This window comes from Lepidothrix coronata, unplaced genomic scaffold (assembly GCF_001604755.1).
Source record: "Lepidothrix coronata isolate B3197 unplaced genomic scaffold, Lepidothrix_coronata-1.0 Scaffold104, whole genome shotgun sequence".
Classification (NCBI taxonomy): domain Eukaryota; kingdom Metazoa; phylum Chordata; class Aves; order Passeriformes; family Pipridae; genus Lepidothrix; species Lepidothrix coronata.
In genome coordinates, this window is record NW_016690284.1 from 1,341,366 (window position 1) to 1,358,405 (window position 17,040).

At 42.2% G+C, this 17,040-nt stretch overlaps 1 protein-coding gene across 1 annotated transcript in view; it reads left to right on the forward strand.

Annotated features, from left to right (window-relative positions):
- EGFLAM (EGF like, fibronectin type III and laminin G domains) overlaps positions 1 to 16,630 on the forward strand; it is a 73,224-nt gene extending 56,594 nt beyond the window's left edge. Inside the window, exons 16-23 of the mRNA XM_017823687.1 lie at positions 241 to 352; positions 1,905 to 2,021; positions 5,494 to 5,674; positions 10,155 to 10,233; positions 11,078 to 11,221; positions 13,819 to 13,902; positions 14,953 to 15,056; positions 15,593 to 16,630. Of these exons, the coding sequence (XP_017679176.1) occupies positions 241 to 352; positions 1,905 to 2,021; positions 5,494 to 5,674; positions 10,155 to 10,233; positions 11,078 to 11,221; positions 13,819 to 13,902; positions 14,953 to 15,056; positions 15,593 to 15,747 (976 nt within the window). The 3' untranslated portion in view covers positions 15,748 to 16,630. The remainder of the gene's footprint in view (positions 1 to 240; positions 353 to 1,904; positions 2,022 to 5,493; positions 5,675 to 10,154; positions 10,234 to 11,077; positions 11,222 to 13,818; positions 13,903 to 14,952; positions 15,057 to 15,592) is intronic.
- The last annotated feature ends 410 nt before the right edge of the window (positions 16,631 to 17,040 follow it).

Consider the following 17,040-nt stretch of genomic DNA (forward strand, 5'->3'; position numbering starts at 1 on the left):
GAAAAACTAGCTTAGAGGTAGCTAAAACACAGGCTAGAGTGCTTGTTATTTGCTGTAGGAACATGGTCTTTGCTGATGTGGCTCAGAAAATTGTTATGCCCTTATAAGGAAAGAATCACAGTGGCTTATGGTTATTTTTTTATTTAGGAAATCCTCCCAGAGGACTTGACTTTTTAACATCACAAAATATCAGGAAGGCAAAGTGTTACATACTTGAAAGTTTTCTTCCCCTTAAAACAGGAGTGAAGAACCTGTCAGTCTGGGTCAGTGGCATGAGTTGCGAGTGTCTCGCACAGCGAAGAATGGTATCCTACAAGTGGACAAGCAAAAGCCAGTGGAAGGGATGGCAGAGGTGAGCATATGATATGACTTGTCTTGAATGGAGCTGTTAGACTGTAAAAGTCATTGCATAGTGAACTATACAGTCTGCTCTCGAAGCTCTTATAAGCTTAAAAAAGTATACACATTAGGGAAACATCTTAAGCCCAAAGCTGGAAATCTGTGAGCAAAGTCTTTCCTCAGATGACAGGGAAGCAGCTGAAATCCCTACCTGTTCTTGACATGTAACTGGACTCACATTTTTGTGTCTGGTTCATACTTATTCTGGAGGTTCTTTTCTTGGTACTTACTTGTGGCTAAGTCTGCTGAATAATGTGTGCTGTAGGAAATTTTTCATCTGGAGAAGAATTATGCTGAAAAGTGTGTGCCCGAAGTCCTGTTCTTTAGCTCTCTCTGAATATTGTCCTGGAAAGGTAGGCCAAAAGACAATTGTTTCTTGTCTTCTTGCAAAAGTAATTTGTAGGGCAGAGTAAGAGCTGAAATATTCAAACAGTTGATGACTTGCATTTTGTTCTTCACTCACCGAGAGATTATAGTGAGTCAAGTTCGTAATAAAGTGAAATTGTGCTTGTACCAAGTGGGATATTCACTCTAAGCACTCAAATGCAAGCACAGAGGTATTTTTTTTATCTCAAGAACCTGAGGTTAGAACTGCTTAGAAAGTGTCCTTTATTCTTTCCTAGTGGACAGTGTGGACAGAAAACCAGACTTCAGATCCTGTTAGCAGAATAATCAGGAGCTTTTTCAGCAAACTGGGAAGCTTAGACTATTCTTGTTCAATTTAAATAAATTGAACATCCAGTTGTCTGTCAAGAAACAAACTGAGTGAGAAACATTCAATTGGAGCAGTCAAGACTTCTTTAGATACGTGGGTTAAGATGAAGACTCTCATTTTTTTTTCTCTTAAGTGCTTCAGTGCAGCTGCAGGAGGAGGTTGGCTGGGAGCTGCCAACAAAGAAAGCACAGAAACTTCTACAGGGCTGGAATCATGCAGTTATCCTGTCGTTAGCTGTTAAATATCTTCTAGTTCACTCCAGGACCCTGATTATTCCCATCAGGTATCCTGAGCAACTGCTTCTGGTACCTAATGCAAACTCAATGTTTCTTTCATTTAGCCCCATAACTTGCTGTAGGTTATCTTTTCAGACATTGGAAACATTAAATTAGTCTCTGTTGGATGAACTTTGCTCCAGTTTTAGCTTTATGAACCTTATTTGGGTTCTAGATTTGCACCAGTGTACCTAAAGGCTTTGCAAATAAAGCTAGATGTGCAGTGGGAAACACGAGTCAATCGCCTTTCTTTCTTCTTTCAGTATTGCCATTTTGAAATACATGAGATTTTCCAGCTACTTCTGATCAGGATAAAGCACAGTCAAGTAGAGAGTGTCCTACAATGACTTTCTTGAGAGAATTGTACTAAAAAATGCGATTAACAGAAGTAAGGAAGCACTGAAGTAAGCTTTATAGCATTTAATGTAGGGCTATAACAATTAATGTAAGCTAATCTGAAGATACAAGCATGGTTCCAGCTACTCTAATAAAATGTTATTCTATGTTTTTTGCAGGGGGCTTTTACACAGATTAAATGCAGCTCTGAAATATTTATTGGTGGAGTCCCTAGTTATGATGATGTGAAGAAGAACTCTGGGATCCTCAAACCCTTCAGCGGGAGCATCCAAAAGGTATGTGCCCAGACAAACACACTGGGGGCATTTATTTCCATCCCATCTAATGCACACTGTATGTGGAAACTTGCCCTTATGCAACTGGCAATGTTCAAAATAATCTAGGATTTCACCTCAGGAGCCCACCACAAAGTGCTTAAAGAATTATTTCACAGCGAAAAGTCATTAAACTTTAATAGCCAGTAATTATTACTACTACCAGTCTCTCTCTTTATTTCCATACTGTACTAATAAATGAGCAGAAGCCATATGGGATTGAATTCAGAAGGACATACAAAGCTATGTGAATATTAGCATTCTCAAAGTTGGTGATGTTTGTAGCTCGGTTTCTCAGACTTCCATTATATATAAATAAAGAAATGGAAGAAATGCTCAAATACTTGTGTATGCACACTAAGACAGTTAAATGTCTGACATAACCAATATACTTGTGAGTGAAAAAGAATCCTAGAATCCTAGAAAAGACCTTAAAGATCATCCATTCCAAACCCCCTAGCTTGGTCATGAGCAGAGACACCTTCCACTAGACCATGTTGCTCAGATCCCCATCCAGCCTGGCCTGGAGCACTTCCAGGGATGGGACATCCACAACTTCTCTGGGCAACCTGTGCCAGTGCCTCACCACACTCACAGTGATGAATTTCTTCCTAGTACCCAATCTAAACCTACTCTCTCTTAGTTTGAAGCCATTCCCCTTGTTCTGTCACTCCTTGTCCATGATCCTTTCCAGCTTTCCTGTGGCTCCCCTTTAAGTACCAGAAGATACTATAAGATCTCCTCAGAGCCTTCTTTTCTCCAGGCCGAACAATCCTGTGCCTTTCAGTCTTTCCTCATAGCAGAGGTTCTCCAGCCCCCTGATCATATTCACGGCCTTCTCTGGGCTCCCTCCAGGGGCTCCATGTCCTTCTTATGTTGGGGACCCCGGAGCTGGATGTGGAGCTCCAGGTGGGATCTCACAGGGGCATAGTAGAGGGGCAGAATCCCCTCCCTCAACCTGCTGGCCATGCTGCTCTGGATGCAGCCCAGGACATGTTTGGCTTTCCAGGCTCTAAGTACACATTGCCAGCTCATGTCCAGCTTTTCATTCACCAGCACCTCGAAGTCCTTCTCTGCAGGGCTGCTCTTAATACCAGCATGTATTTGTGCTTGGGGTTACCCTGACCCTGTTGCAGGACCTTGCACTTGGCCTTCTTGTTCTTCCTGGGTTTCAAAAATTAAAATGGATTCCAGTCCCCTTCGTGTATTCTTACACTGCACTGCAGATGCACACCTCACTGCCTTCCCCTCATACGATTTTATATGGGACACATGAAAGGAGGACATCTTTTCCATTGTTGGCAGACATTAGGGATAATGTTCCCATGAGGTCAGCTGTGCATGGGTGCAGTTCTTTTCTAGAAAATATAAATTCATAGTCAGTCCTAGTAAATAATCAAAAGAAAGTTCAAACTGAACTAATTTTTTTCGTCCTAAGCATACTTAAAATAATTTGGATACAGTTAGAAGGTTGGCCCTGAATCCTCATTTAAAGCATCGAGTTCTTGTGTCAGGTTAATGCAAACAAATAGCAAATAAAAAAAATTTTAATAATAGTTTTTTATTTAAAAATTTGAAAAACTCTGTACTGAATTATGTTAACGATTGCTCAAGGACAGAAAAGTAATTGCAGTTCAGTGGAAATTATGTTATCCCTTGGCCTGAAATTTTTCACTGTCTGTGTCAGCTGTCTAGCAGAAAACATGAAGTTTGGGGAAACTGGGGGAATGTGTAATACCGGTAGGAACAGGTCAGTCACACAAGCAACAGTGGGAAGGCAGACTTGACTAAATACAGTGCATTTCGGAGTGCAAGAGAGGAAGCCTAGGAACAGATAATACAGGTCACACTTACCAGGTGAGGAGTTGTGCCCTGGAGTAAAGACAGTGACAAGGTTTGGGAAATTCTGAGTGTGAACCCTTATTTCTATGATGTACTCAGTAAGGTGGATGTCACAGAAACACAGGATGTGCTGAGTTGGAAGGGACCCACAAGGATCATCAAGTCCAGCCCTGGCCCTGCACAGCATCATCCCCAGGAGTCACACCACGTACCTGAGAGTATCATCCAAAAGCTTCTTGAACTCTGTCAGTCTTGGATTTGTATTCTCAGAGACCTGATGGGATGTCAGGGAAGAGTATTGCCTGCCTTTTGGGTACTGGGGACATTTAGTTTTGTGCTGTGTTTATACATAGTAGGATTTTTGAGAACTGCATAGAAATAGAGCTACAAACATCACCAAGTACTGGAAAATATGCTGAGTGTAGAAAGACCTACCATCACAATCTATTTAGTTTACTAAGATAAGGTTGAGAACTGGCTTTATTGTGGTCTGCTAGTTCCTACGTGGTTTCTTTGGATACAAGATGCTGGAATTATGCAGAAAAAGACTCGATGAGAATCAAAGACTGGAATCTGAAGCTAAGTTTAAACTCAGAAATAAAAGACATGTTTTTATGAGTGTGGGCTTTTTAACCTCTGGAACAACGTAGCCAAAACTTAGAAAGAAGCTGAAAAGGGAGTGAAGTCTTCCCTGGTTCATCTATATGATGGGACTGGATGTTTTTCTGCTGTTAGAGTTGTGCGTGGCTGTTTCAAATAGAGCATATATGCTTGATGCAAACCCTTCTCCCACTAGGATCCCCTAGAGTGCATTGTCTGAGTTACCAGGAGACAGAGTGACTATTACCTTTTTAATTTTTGGCCTTAAAAATCTATTGTTTGTGAAGATGGACTGTTTCTGATGTAGCTGAGACCAGACGCCGTACTCACATGTAATCTCTCTTGCCTAGATATCAGCTGAGATTATACAAATGTTGGTTTAATTTGGAGAACATATATTTCTGACACATTAGGAAAATCCCACCATTTAGCAGTTCTCTTCCATTTACATAAAACCAGTTTTGTGAAGTCATTATTTATATTTTTCATTCATCTTAACTCAAGCTTCTTCCAGGCAAGATGAGATACTAGAAAGCAATAGAAAATGCAAAAAACAAGCTATTCCGCTTAGTATTTCTGTTGTCAACATTCATCTCCTGAGAGGTTTCCTGATCTCAGAAATGCTTTTCCTCAGCAGTGCTCATCTAATTTTACCATCCTAGCTCATGGCTTGGCTACAAAGCACTCTACCAGTATTCAGACACAAGCGTGGTAAATCCCACACAGCTTCACCCCATAAGGGGGTTGCCCAAGGCTGTGTCACACTACACATGAGAAATTAATCTTCAGTGGGTCAAGGTGAGCAACAGGATGAGCTGGACCTCTACAACTGGAAAACACACATTACAAGAAATAGCATTTGGGCCAAGTTTTGAGAGTTACATTTCTCTGACATCTTCTAGAGAAGTCTTCTAACCAGCAGTACAATACTGTAAATTTTGGAATTTTTACAATGTGTTTTCCTACCTTTTCCTTTTTTTTTAACACATAGATTGTCTTGAATGACCGAACAATTGATGTGAAACAGGATTTCACTTTTGGCATCAACCTAGCAAATGCTGCCCACCCCTGTGTGATCTCACCATGTGCAAATGGAGGCACCTGCGTTCCCAAGAAGGACAGCTATGAATGTGACTGTCCCCTGGGCTTCGATGGGCAACACTGCCAAAAAGGTAATGATGGCTGCATTTCAACCCAGAAATCTGGAGCTGACTGCAAAAATAAGAAAGATTTACCACCTACAACTGCTGTTTTAAACATCCCTTGAAATAGAAAGCCTGGAGGCCAGAGCTCCCTTTGCATCTGTGCACTTTCCATGTGCCCAGGGAAGAATTTGTTTTGTTGTTTAGGAATATGGTAACTGTTATCCCAGCACAGAGCTGTGATCCATAGATAGTAACCTGGTATCTGGTTGCTTGTGGTGGCCAACTGCATAAACCCCCTAGTTATGCAGTGATATACAAAGGGGGAATTCCTGACAGTGTCCTCCAGCCAGCAATTGTGTTACATCCTGAAGCACAAGCATCAATAACCCTTGTAATTTTATCCGTGGGTCTGACAGCAAACACTGTTCTCATACAAAAAAAGGTCTAGTACTGTTTTAGACACTGACTACTCTAATAGTAATTTCATCATCTGCACAGACACTACCTTGGTATGGCAAAAGAGACAACCAAGAAGGAAGACTCACCTACGTGCATGTTACTCGTCTTTCCTCAGAGCCACTGTAATAGTTCAAACCCTAGATTCAGAAAAGTGTTAAGATCGCATGAAAAGTGTTTTGAAAAATGTGCCTTGGGTTATTCCACTAGATGGAGATGTTTCCCTTCTGTCAGGCTTGGTCTTGAAAAACTCCTAAGGGACGGTTTTGTAATGTAACAGTAAACTCAGTTCGAAAGGTCTCACTGCCCCACTGCTTCATTTCTCACAGGCATAGACTTCAAAGTTAAAAGTAGTGGTTCTGGTTAAACTGTGATGAATAGATTGGCCTTTTCTTCATAACAGACAACATCTTAAAACAAAAGCATTTTATTAAGATACAATGCAAGCAACCCCTTTGCTTACATTGTTGTGGTCTAACTAATAGCCAAACCAACGTCATTTACCCTGTCTACTTTGTGGGGAGGAGGGAGAATTAGAATTTTGGCTTTCTAGGTATGTACAGGGTGCTAAACTCCCGACTCCAAGTCAGGAGTATCTGCAGCTGTACCGACATCTCCAAAGGCAGTAAAGGCAAGGGAATGATTTGCAGTTTCAGTGTCTCTGACTCCCTGTCTGTTTGATGAACTCTTGTCCATTTGCTGGTGCCAGAGCTCCTCACCACTCCTGGGCTCCTGATCTGTGCTGAGCCCTGGGAGCAGTGTGCCAAGCTCGTGGTGCAAGCAGTGCTACTGGTTTCTGTTGTCAGCTGAATGAGCGTCTAGGCTTTCAGAGACAGACTGAAGCACCTTGTGCCTATGACAGCTGGATGCTGGGTGCTGCTTCCTATGTGAATCCAACCTTGATTCATTTTAAAGTGTCCAAAAACACAAGTCACCTGCCTTCTGTCCTGGCTACCTGTAGCTCCTGTTCCGGTGCAGCTCACCCTCCCTGCACTTGTGCAGCTTCAGCTGCCACCGAAAATCCAAGGTTTTGCTAATGGATGTGCAGAGAGCATGGAAGTCCCTCCTGAAACTCAGTCCATGACAGCCTTGATGAGGACAACCTGAAACAGGTTTCTCAAAATAATCCTTATCTGTGTCTCTTTGGTGGGGTTCAGATGTGGCAAAGGCAGGATGCACATCTGTATCCACTTCTGTTTCAGAACAGGGTTTTGGTTAGTGCACTCAGAAGCTATGTGACATGAAGGTGCTATCTCCATGCTTCTTTCTGGTGAGCTGCTGTAACTCCACACTCTTAAAAACCTTGTGCTTGTGAGGGACTACACATCATTCTTCAAAATTATACACACCACTTAAAAACTCAAATAATGCTGGTGTGAGGTAAATGAGATATTGATTCATATTGTAATGGAGGATTCAATAGAGTTTCTGCTGGCATTGTTAGGTTTTGTATTGTTCAAGTTGTGGTGAGTGTTAAAGGTATTTTTGTACTTAATTACAAGATGGAGTAGAACAGCAAAGTGCTGTTTAGAGCTGGTTAAATGTTCATAATTTCCTGGTTAGAGCTGATAGCTGGGTAAATCTTTGTAAGTCACTGGGATTTGAAAGCTAGGACTAGCAGAAGGGTTTGGTGCTGGTCCTAACTGTCTGCACCTTTGAATGTTTTGAGTGGGCAAACATAAATACTTGGGGCAAAACAATAACAAAAGAGTGCTACCTTCATGGGTGATTGTAGTCACTTACGAAAATGATAAGTGGGGGATTACACATTTGCAGAAATGTGGGCATGAAACTAGACTAAGGGAGATTTTTATGCTTTAGAATAATAAAACCAGAATGTTCTTGTTTTGTTTTGTGCTGACTCATTGCAGAGTGTGGAAGTTACTGCCTAAACAGTAAGTACTGCAAATTATGTGAAAACTGCTCTGTCACTGTGTGTCTGTCTGGGTGCTGGGTTTCCATTAAGCCTTGCAAGTTTCTGTCAATAAGCCAAAATATTTTCTAAGGTTATGTAGTACTTCCTTAAACTTCACGCTGTTGATATTTCAAACTGCATCCAAAGCACCTGCCAAGCTCAGAGCAGTGGCTGTAGAGCTGTCCCTGTATTCACAGAGCAGAGGGGCCAGGCAGCTGGCTGAGTGTTTTGTGGAGGTAGGTGCTACTTCAGGCTGCCCTGCAGTTCAGAAGTCATTCCTCCTTGTCACGAGGAGCTTTGGTGCTTCTCTGGTGAATCATAATGAGCAAAGAGTGGAGGTGTTTCATCCTAGATCTCCTTACTGCCCCAGTTCCCCCCCAGCTGCAAAGATCCCGCATGCATCAAGGGTACTGCTAAAATTTGTTTGGTCTTCCACAACCAAATTCAGTGCAGCAAGTGAAGAGCATACAGAAGAGCAAGCAGAGATAAATGCATATCAAGTTCTAAAGAGGAAATCAGAGTGCTTGGGCAAAGGCTGCTGCATGGCACAGGCACCTTCCCCTGCTGAAGGCGAGAGCAGCGGGGCTCTAGTGCAGGATGTGATGAAGGAACAAGGGCTCCTTTCATGCTGTGCTGCTGTTCGACATGGTCAGAGACTCTCCAGTGCAGAAAGTGTCAGACCTGGCAAGGAATGTCTGGTCAGTGTAACACATCTTTTGCAATCTTCCAATGACGTTGGCAGGCTGCAGACTGGCCATGGTCTGTGATGGTTTCTTTAGACACATTAGGCAACTTTCCTGATTTCACTATGGATGAAAACAGTCATTTGTCACTGTCTAAAATTCTCAGTCTTGGCACCTAGAACTAAATTTCGTATTGCTGTTACTGGCTGCCAGACTACACCAGTTGTTGCGTATCTATGTTACACTGAACTCTGAAAGCCCAGCCAGCCACTGTTGTGTAAAAAAAGCAAGCATCCTTGCCCTGGAAAGCTTGAAATTTATATAGATGGGATTAGCTGTGAGTTGAAGGGATTAGCCCTAAGGAAGAAAATAGGATGAAGGCATCTATTTTAAGTAATTTATACAACTGGCTTATATTAATGGAGCAGTCAGTTATGGAACATCAGCAACAAAATGTAGGATGTTCACTCAACAGAAAATCTGTTCAGGCCAGTTTCCACAGCCTACTGAAGGGCTCTGTATCAAGGATGTTCAATGATTTATATCACACACGGCTGAGTTATTTTACCAAGTCTTCTCCATGGGCAGCAGTGCACCAGCTCCAGGTCTGACTGCAATGTGTGCTGCTGTTTCAGCAGCCATACAACATGAGGGTACCTGGGGCTGTCTCTAGAGACATAGAAGATGCTCTGTGGGGGACACGCAAAATACCCTCCAAGGCAGCACTGCAGTGTCAAATGCACACAACCAGGGGCTTCACAGCCTCTGCCATGCAGCCTTTAGCATGGTCTCAGTTACTTTCAATAGACCTAAAGTGACCAGGGACCCCCTATAAATCCTCCCAGGAGGTTGCCTCACCCCACACTGCACCCCAAAGGTGAGCTCTGAACTGACAGCAGCCACTCTGTGCAAAGTCAGTTATACTAAAGGAGAACATGGGAAGCTCACAGGCTGTGCTGCCTCTTGGCCTTCTTTTACAGGGTGAGAGGTCCCAAATGTGCTCTGCATATGGTGCTCTGTTGGGAAATGGGGAGGAGTTTCTTAGACTATGAACAAGGACGGTTAATGCATAAGCTGTGGCAAGAGGGAAGGTTAAATCACATAGAGAATCAAATAATGTGGAAACAGAGATAAAGATAAAATTTGCAATCTTTTCCCAATACTTCATGTTCTTCTGTGCTAACATTTGCAGTGGAGCAATATATTAGGCCCAAGACATGAAGACTGTAGGTGGAGGGACTGTCAGCAGTTTATATTGCCTTAACTACTGCCCTTACATTTAGGTATGAACTGGTAGTGCCTTTTTGCAAAGCTGACTGTGTTCAGCTCCATTCTGTTTCACTTGCAGGTGCCTGCCAATGAAGCAGTAAATCAGTAAAAGTCTTGTCTCTATTTTTTCCTTTTGTTTCCATATCAGCTGACACTCATCTTCATTTTTTTACTTACTTCTCAGCCATTACAGAAGCAATTGAAATCCCACAATTTATTGGTCGCAGTTACCTCACATATGATAATCCAGATATCCTGAAAAGGTAATGTATCTGCTGTGAACAGAAATATTCTGTTTTGTTAACTGTTATAATGCTAGGACCCTCATGTGGGAGGCTGTTGTATATTTAGGTGTTTTAAGCTGTATTTCCCATATTTCCCATATTTCTATATTTCAGGGAAAAAATACATTTTAAATGCATATCCTTACAGCTCAGTTATCTGAGCATCTTGCAGCCTGTAGAGAAATGGCATGCATACATCTGACATGGACTGGTGCATGCTTCCTTAGAGCAAAAACAGACATACAGAACCTGTATCTTTAAAGAGATTGAGGACTTTAACTCCTCCTTTAGCCTAACATTTACATCCTCAAAATTATTTTTTTTTGGCTGCTGTGTACTCTAGAAGATCCCCAGCACACTGTGGCTTGTTTCAACAAATTCATCCATCTGCCTATATTTCAGCCACTGACTAAAGGAGGCTTCACCAATGTCCTAACCTGCAACTCAGTAGCTCTCACCTACTGGGACTTCCTGATTTGGTCTTCTTATGCTTCTTCCACTGTCTTCTGGCTAATTCTCAAAATTTGCTTATTGGAATTTCACACCAGGCTTGAGGAGAAAAGGATTTTCTCTTATTTGTGTGGAATAACCTAGTATCTATTGTGTTTGGGATTCTGGAGGGACAAATTCAATTCCCTTTCACTGAAGTGCTGGAAATGAGGATGTGAACCAGAATCCTTCACACATCAGGATGTAGGTGTGTTGCAAGACAGCAACCCACAAGACCAGCAAAGAAGAAATGCTGCATGATCTTTTATGATTTTTTTTGAAAGAAGACTGTCCTAGTTCACTATTTTACTGTATTTTCTTCCACATTAAACAGGGTATCAGGAACAAGAACGAACGTGTTCATGAGATTTAAAACTACCATGAAGGAAGGACTTTTGATGTGGAGGGGAAACAGTCCCATGCGAGCTAACAGTGATTTCATCTCTCTAGGCCTTCAGGAAGGAGCTTTAATATTCAGGTAAAATTCCTCTCCCATATTTGAATATTCAGGTAAAATTCCTCTCCCATATTTGTGTAGCACACAGTACACTCAGGGCTTGAAGGAGTTGTCACAACACATCCAGTGCACTTGTCCTTTGGCATAGTGTGATACACTCAGAACCTCAAGATTTTGTTCAGTGTTGGGTCCCATTTGCTGTCTAGAAAAGGATGTGAGTTGAACAGGTAACATGCTGCAAGCTTTGCATCATTTATATTCTCTCCCAATTTTTAAAACATAATTTTTTGTTGTTATTATCTAAAAGTTACCTTACGAGGGGATCATGCTTCTTGAAGCACTCACCATCTTAATTAAGCAGAGCAGAGTAGTGTTGGCAGAGGGATCAGGGGTCAAGGACAAACTGCTGATGCCAGTGCTCACTGTGGGCTCATTCTTTGCCAGAGTGCACATGGGAGCAGGGCTTCTGCCATCTCAAGCCCCCAGATATTCTACCCTGTGACACACACACAGCTATCACCAGGCCTTGTTGGTGCCACCATGCACAGAATTGGTCATTTAAGAAATAATGCTGCTGTCAAAATGCTGAAGTTGGGGACTATTGGGAAATGGTGGGTTCTTGCTCCAGAACCTCTTTCTCCCTTACAGGCACTCAGGCAGACTCTGCAACTTTTTGCGTGATGCTTTTTTGGGCCTCCTGTCTTTTGAAAGCCCTGTCTTTCCTCTGATTCCTTTTTAGGTTGTGCAAGACAAGTACTGAAACAGCAAACTACTAATGTAGTCTTTATTATGGATTGTTGTGAGACACTGTTGATTAAATGGCAAAGATTTTGTTATTTAAGCTAATTTGAAGCCATCTTTTACTTTACTTGGCTGTCATTTGTTACCATGGATACATAGATAAGTTGCACATTTCTACTTAAATTAATTTCTTTTAAGCTTTTTTAAAATGAGATTTTCAGTGGTTAACTTTGTAAAAATGCTTAGTTTCCTCACTGTTGTATAAGCAAGGCAGTGACTCTGCAGAAATTGCACACTGTTTAAATGTCTTTGGAAGAGCCTGTCTGCCTGATATGCATGGTAGTAAGCGGCTACTGTATTCTGTCATTTTTCCAGACACAGTGCCTTTTCTATTAAGGTTGTTGCTCTTCCTCAGACATGAAGATACACAAAGGTTTTAGGAGAAAACACCTGAATTTTACTGAAATTTTACTGTACCTTTTACATTTAGGAACATGAAAAATTAATTTCCAGAAGTAAAACTCTCATAAGCAGTCACTGCATACTGAAGGAGGGCAACAAAGAAGATGGTGAAAGGATAAATGCAGAAAAAAAATGGTCATTCAGAAAGGTTGATCTTTATGCTAGTTTTTGGCCTTTTGAAAGGTGAGGTCAGTAGAATATCAGGGCTGCGAATTGGTTGGAAGCATTTTTCTGTAGCCCAAGTTTAGACATTTGTGTTCTGGTCCAGTTTGAAATCCAAAACCTATCTTTTCTTTCCCATTTTCTATGGCATTACTCCCTGTACAACGTACCTGCTGCTGTAAATCCTTTCTGTTGCTTCCTGCTTCTGTGGAAAGTTATATCACTGTTGTAAGGGATCCCCTTTCATAAGGGATATGAATCTCATTTTTACAAACACCTTGATACAATCCTAAACACCTAAATTCTTCTGTAGCTTCTGACTTGGACTGGTATCTGTATCCTGTGTTAAAAGGAGATTTTTGCTTGAGACTCACTTAAACCCCTGGGGCAGAAACAAATTCAGGGCAACCATTTTGCTCTGGGTAGCTCATGACTTTATGTGCTCTTCTCAAGTACCTTATCCTGGCCATGAATTAACTTCATGTTCAGCCTTTTTGAAGAGGCAATGTTGATTTTAATCTCTTTTGCTTGGTATGGGCTGAAGTCTGGCAGCAGCTGACTCTGGCTAGTTCATCCTGCTGGATTAGGCAGCTGAGCACCCAATAGCTCGCTGTGTTGTATCATCTACTTCCCCTTTATTAAGGGTGGCCCAAACTTCTGGAACCTAGAAATTAAGATGCCTGAAGTGTAAACATGATGGGGATGCTATGTCTGCTGAATAATTTTAGTAGAATCAGACACAAATAAATAATTAGGGTGGCAGCAGAAGCAGGAAACTTCATGATTATCTCTGCATTTATTTATTAGGCTTCATCCATTCTAAAAGGTCTTAACCTTGTCTATAATTCAGATGAGTTGTCAATTTGTTATAGATTCTGTGCCAATTTGCTTTTGTAATGATGTATTTATTAACCTTGTTTGCAACTTCCCACTGTTTCTCCCATTATGAAGGTTTGACCTTCATAATCCCCTGTTTCAGAGTGGAATTGCCTTGCAGAGGCTCCCTTCTTGTTCCCATGGTATGGTGGTGATGCTACCCACTCTGACCTGGGGAGGAGGGAATATTGACTGCTCCTCTGTGAGCCTGACTTTGTAAAATAAGAGCACTGCTGTTGGGACTATTCCAAAGGACTCCAATGGTTGCCCCAGAACCTGAGCTGTAAGGGAGTAAGGATGCCTGAGCAACTTGGCAGGCAACTGGTCCTTGTGAGGGAGGCAGCAACATTTTAATGATTTTTTTTTTTTAATTGTAGCTACAATTTGGGCAGCGGGATTGCTTCCATCATGGTGAACGGCTCTTTCAGCGATGGGCGGTGGCACAGGGTCAAAGCTGTTCGGTAAGCAGACATGCTTCATCTGGGAGGTGTTTTGGAGCCACCCTGCCATTAAAGATGCTGGCTGGTGTGTCTGGATGCTGGTTGGGTGTGAATCACTGTGGCTCCACAATCAGACACGGCTTAGGAGTGGAACTGTTAGCAACTTCGCTGTTTCAGGATGATGTACACAAAGATTATTATATTGGAGGTGGCAGTGCCAACACGGCACAGCTCAAGGCAGGCTGCCAAAGTCATGCAGGGCTATTCTGGGGCTGTGACAGACATTCTCTTAAACCCATACCATTTGGATTAAAAGTATTTTTCTTTAATGTCTGCATTTTGAAATTCCCTAGTGAGCATTTTATGGGCTGGCACAAGCACTGGAGCATGGACTATTTGGAGGAGGTATAGACATCTTGCAGTGTATATATAACTGATATTTATAACTCATTACCTAATGGGAGGTAACTGTGCCCAGCACAGAAAGCACACATGCCTCTCTTCATGAGATGCTGGTTCCCTGGAAATCACAGTCTGACATTAGCACAACTTGTCACCAAATTCAGTGAGAATACCAAGTGGCTTTTATGTCAGTGCTGGTTTTGACCATACTTAGAATGGAAGTGGCCAAAAGGCACTAGTAAGAAGCAAAACTGCCTCTTAGTATGTTTTATCTCAGTTTGCCTGGTTTTTCCCTTCTGTTGAAGCTTCTGCTGTTTATTTTTAATATTAGATTTGGTTTTTAACAACAGGTCAGAAGCTGTCCATCCTGCTCTCTGCTCTAGCTGTGCAATTTACTTCTTTCCCAGCTCTTTCTTATCTGCAGATGTGTCCCACACCCTTTGCAGGTCTTTGATATCTTAGTCCTTATTAAAAAAAAATCGCCCTGAAGAGTTTGGTCTGCCGTAACACACTGTCTGTGGGGCTTCCTGGCAGCGGTCCCAAGCCTCTTCCATGAACCCTGCCGAGCACTGAATTTCCTTGGTCTCCTGGCCACTGGAAGATATTGCTGCTCTTCCTTCTGCCTGGTAGTAGGCTGGACACATGAGAGTGGTTTGCTTTTCATTTCAGGGATGGACAGTCTGGCAAAGTAACCGTGGATGATTATGGTGCCAGGACTGGTAAATCCCCCGGGAAGATGAGGCAGTTAAATATCAATGGGGATCTCTATGTAGGTGAGTGCTCATTGTTCACATTTGGGACCCAGAATAATTTCTGTGTTTGCAAGGTTGGCTGCAAGGCAGAGTGTCCCAACTCTGCCCAGCTCAAGGTGGAGGCATCACGTGGCAGCCTCTAGTGGTCCACAGCCTGGTTAGTGTGAGGAGGCCTCTTTGACTGGGATGGGGTGGGGGGGATGCACTGTGGGGTGCACTGTGATACCCTTGGCAGGTACACAGAGAAACAGTGAGTGGCAGCTGCAAACCCCACACCAAATTTAGTAGGAATCTGGGCACAGGCTTCTTCAGCTATTACTGATGCTACAGTTTCTGCAATAAATAATTATCATCCCAGTTCATTACCTCCAGTTTATCCCCTCTGTATTTTCAAGTACTTAAAATCTGTATTCAAAACAACACTGAGGAACCTGTAAATCAAAATTCCCTTCTGAGGTGCTCTAGGCAAGCTAATGGTGTTGCTGGGTGTGCAGTCTGCCAAACAGAAGCAGAAACCTATGCTGATGAAGAGTTTCTGATGTCTGCCTTTCCCCCAGGTGGCATGAAGGAAATTGCACTGCACACGAACCGTCAATACCTGCGGGGGCTGGTGGGCTGCATCTCCCACCTCACGCTGTCAACTGATTACCACATCTCACTGGTGGAGGACGCCTCCAATGGGAAGAACATCAACACATGTGGGACTAAGTGACAAGAGAGGAATCCCGGTGCTGAGGACCCATTGTGTGCTTGTGTGTGTGGCCGAGTGTGACACAGTCCTCTACAGCTGGACCACGTTCGCCATCTGGGGAGGTGACAAAGCCAAAGGGAAACCCCAAAAAAGAGAACATTTTCCCCTCTCATTCGCTCTCCTTTCCTGACCAAATGAAACCAAGTATTTTTTGTGTATGAACCATGCCCTCTACCCTTACAGTGTTTAGTGAATGCTTACGGTTGTGCATCAGTGCAAATGGCAAAGTGTGATGTTGTGAGTAGCTCAGTGACTGTGTTGTGGTTCTTAGGTTATCTTTTGTAGTATCAGAGAAAGCACCTGTAATCATCCCACCCTGCAGTGGTACAGTGACTGTGCTGTTCAACAAATACACCATCAGGCAGTGTATTTCAGCAATCACATGTTGATCCTGGAACAAGCAGATCTTACGACTCTCTGATTTAGCTAAATTATGTTTCATCCTGTGTAACAGGATAACAACTAAAATCACTGGTTTCAAAATATTGTTGTTTGTTGAGGAGGAAAGTTCTTACAAGTCTACTTTTTTATTACAAGCAACAAAACCAACCAATTTTGTAGAAGTAATTTTATACTTGTCTATTTTTTATAGCAGCAGCAGACCTGCTTACATGGCATCACTTTTAACATTTATGTGTACTATACAGTTAGCTCTTTGCACACTTTCCTAAAAATAGAAAAGTGACCTGTGGCTTAATGTCTGTATTATACAGTTTTAATGGGGATATTTGTGAATTATGACCAGTTTTACATCTGACTCTTTTTGTTCTGTAAATTTTGACAGTTTGAAATTGTACATTATGAAACTTTCCTGTCTTAAACAGATTAAAAGATTAGGAAAAAAGAGCAAATACCTGCTTCTGTGGTATTATAAATCACTTTTTTTTTTTCCCCCAGAGAAATGAGAAAAAGGATTGCAAGAGACCTTGGTGGGTCACAGTCCTCTTAAAGTAATATGTTTTCTAGGCGCTGGAACAACACTTATGAAGCTTGATTACCAAACTGTAATTTAATCAGGCAAACAGAATGCTGTTGAGACACAATTAGACAATGGTCCAGAATTTCATAGTTTGGAGATTTTTCTTCCTTAATTCTTTGTTCAAAGTGGATGAGTGAGCCATTTTTGGGGGTGGCGGGGGGAAGAAGAGAGACCCACCAGAGCTTGCCCCATGCCCGCAGTGGGACAAGCACAAACCTCCTCAGTGGCTCAAGCTCATCTGAATACCTGTGAGCTAAAAGGACCTGATGAGGTGG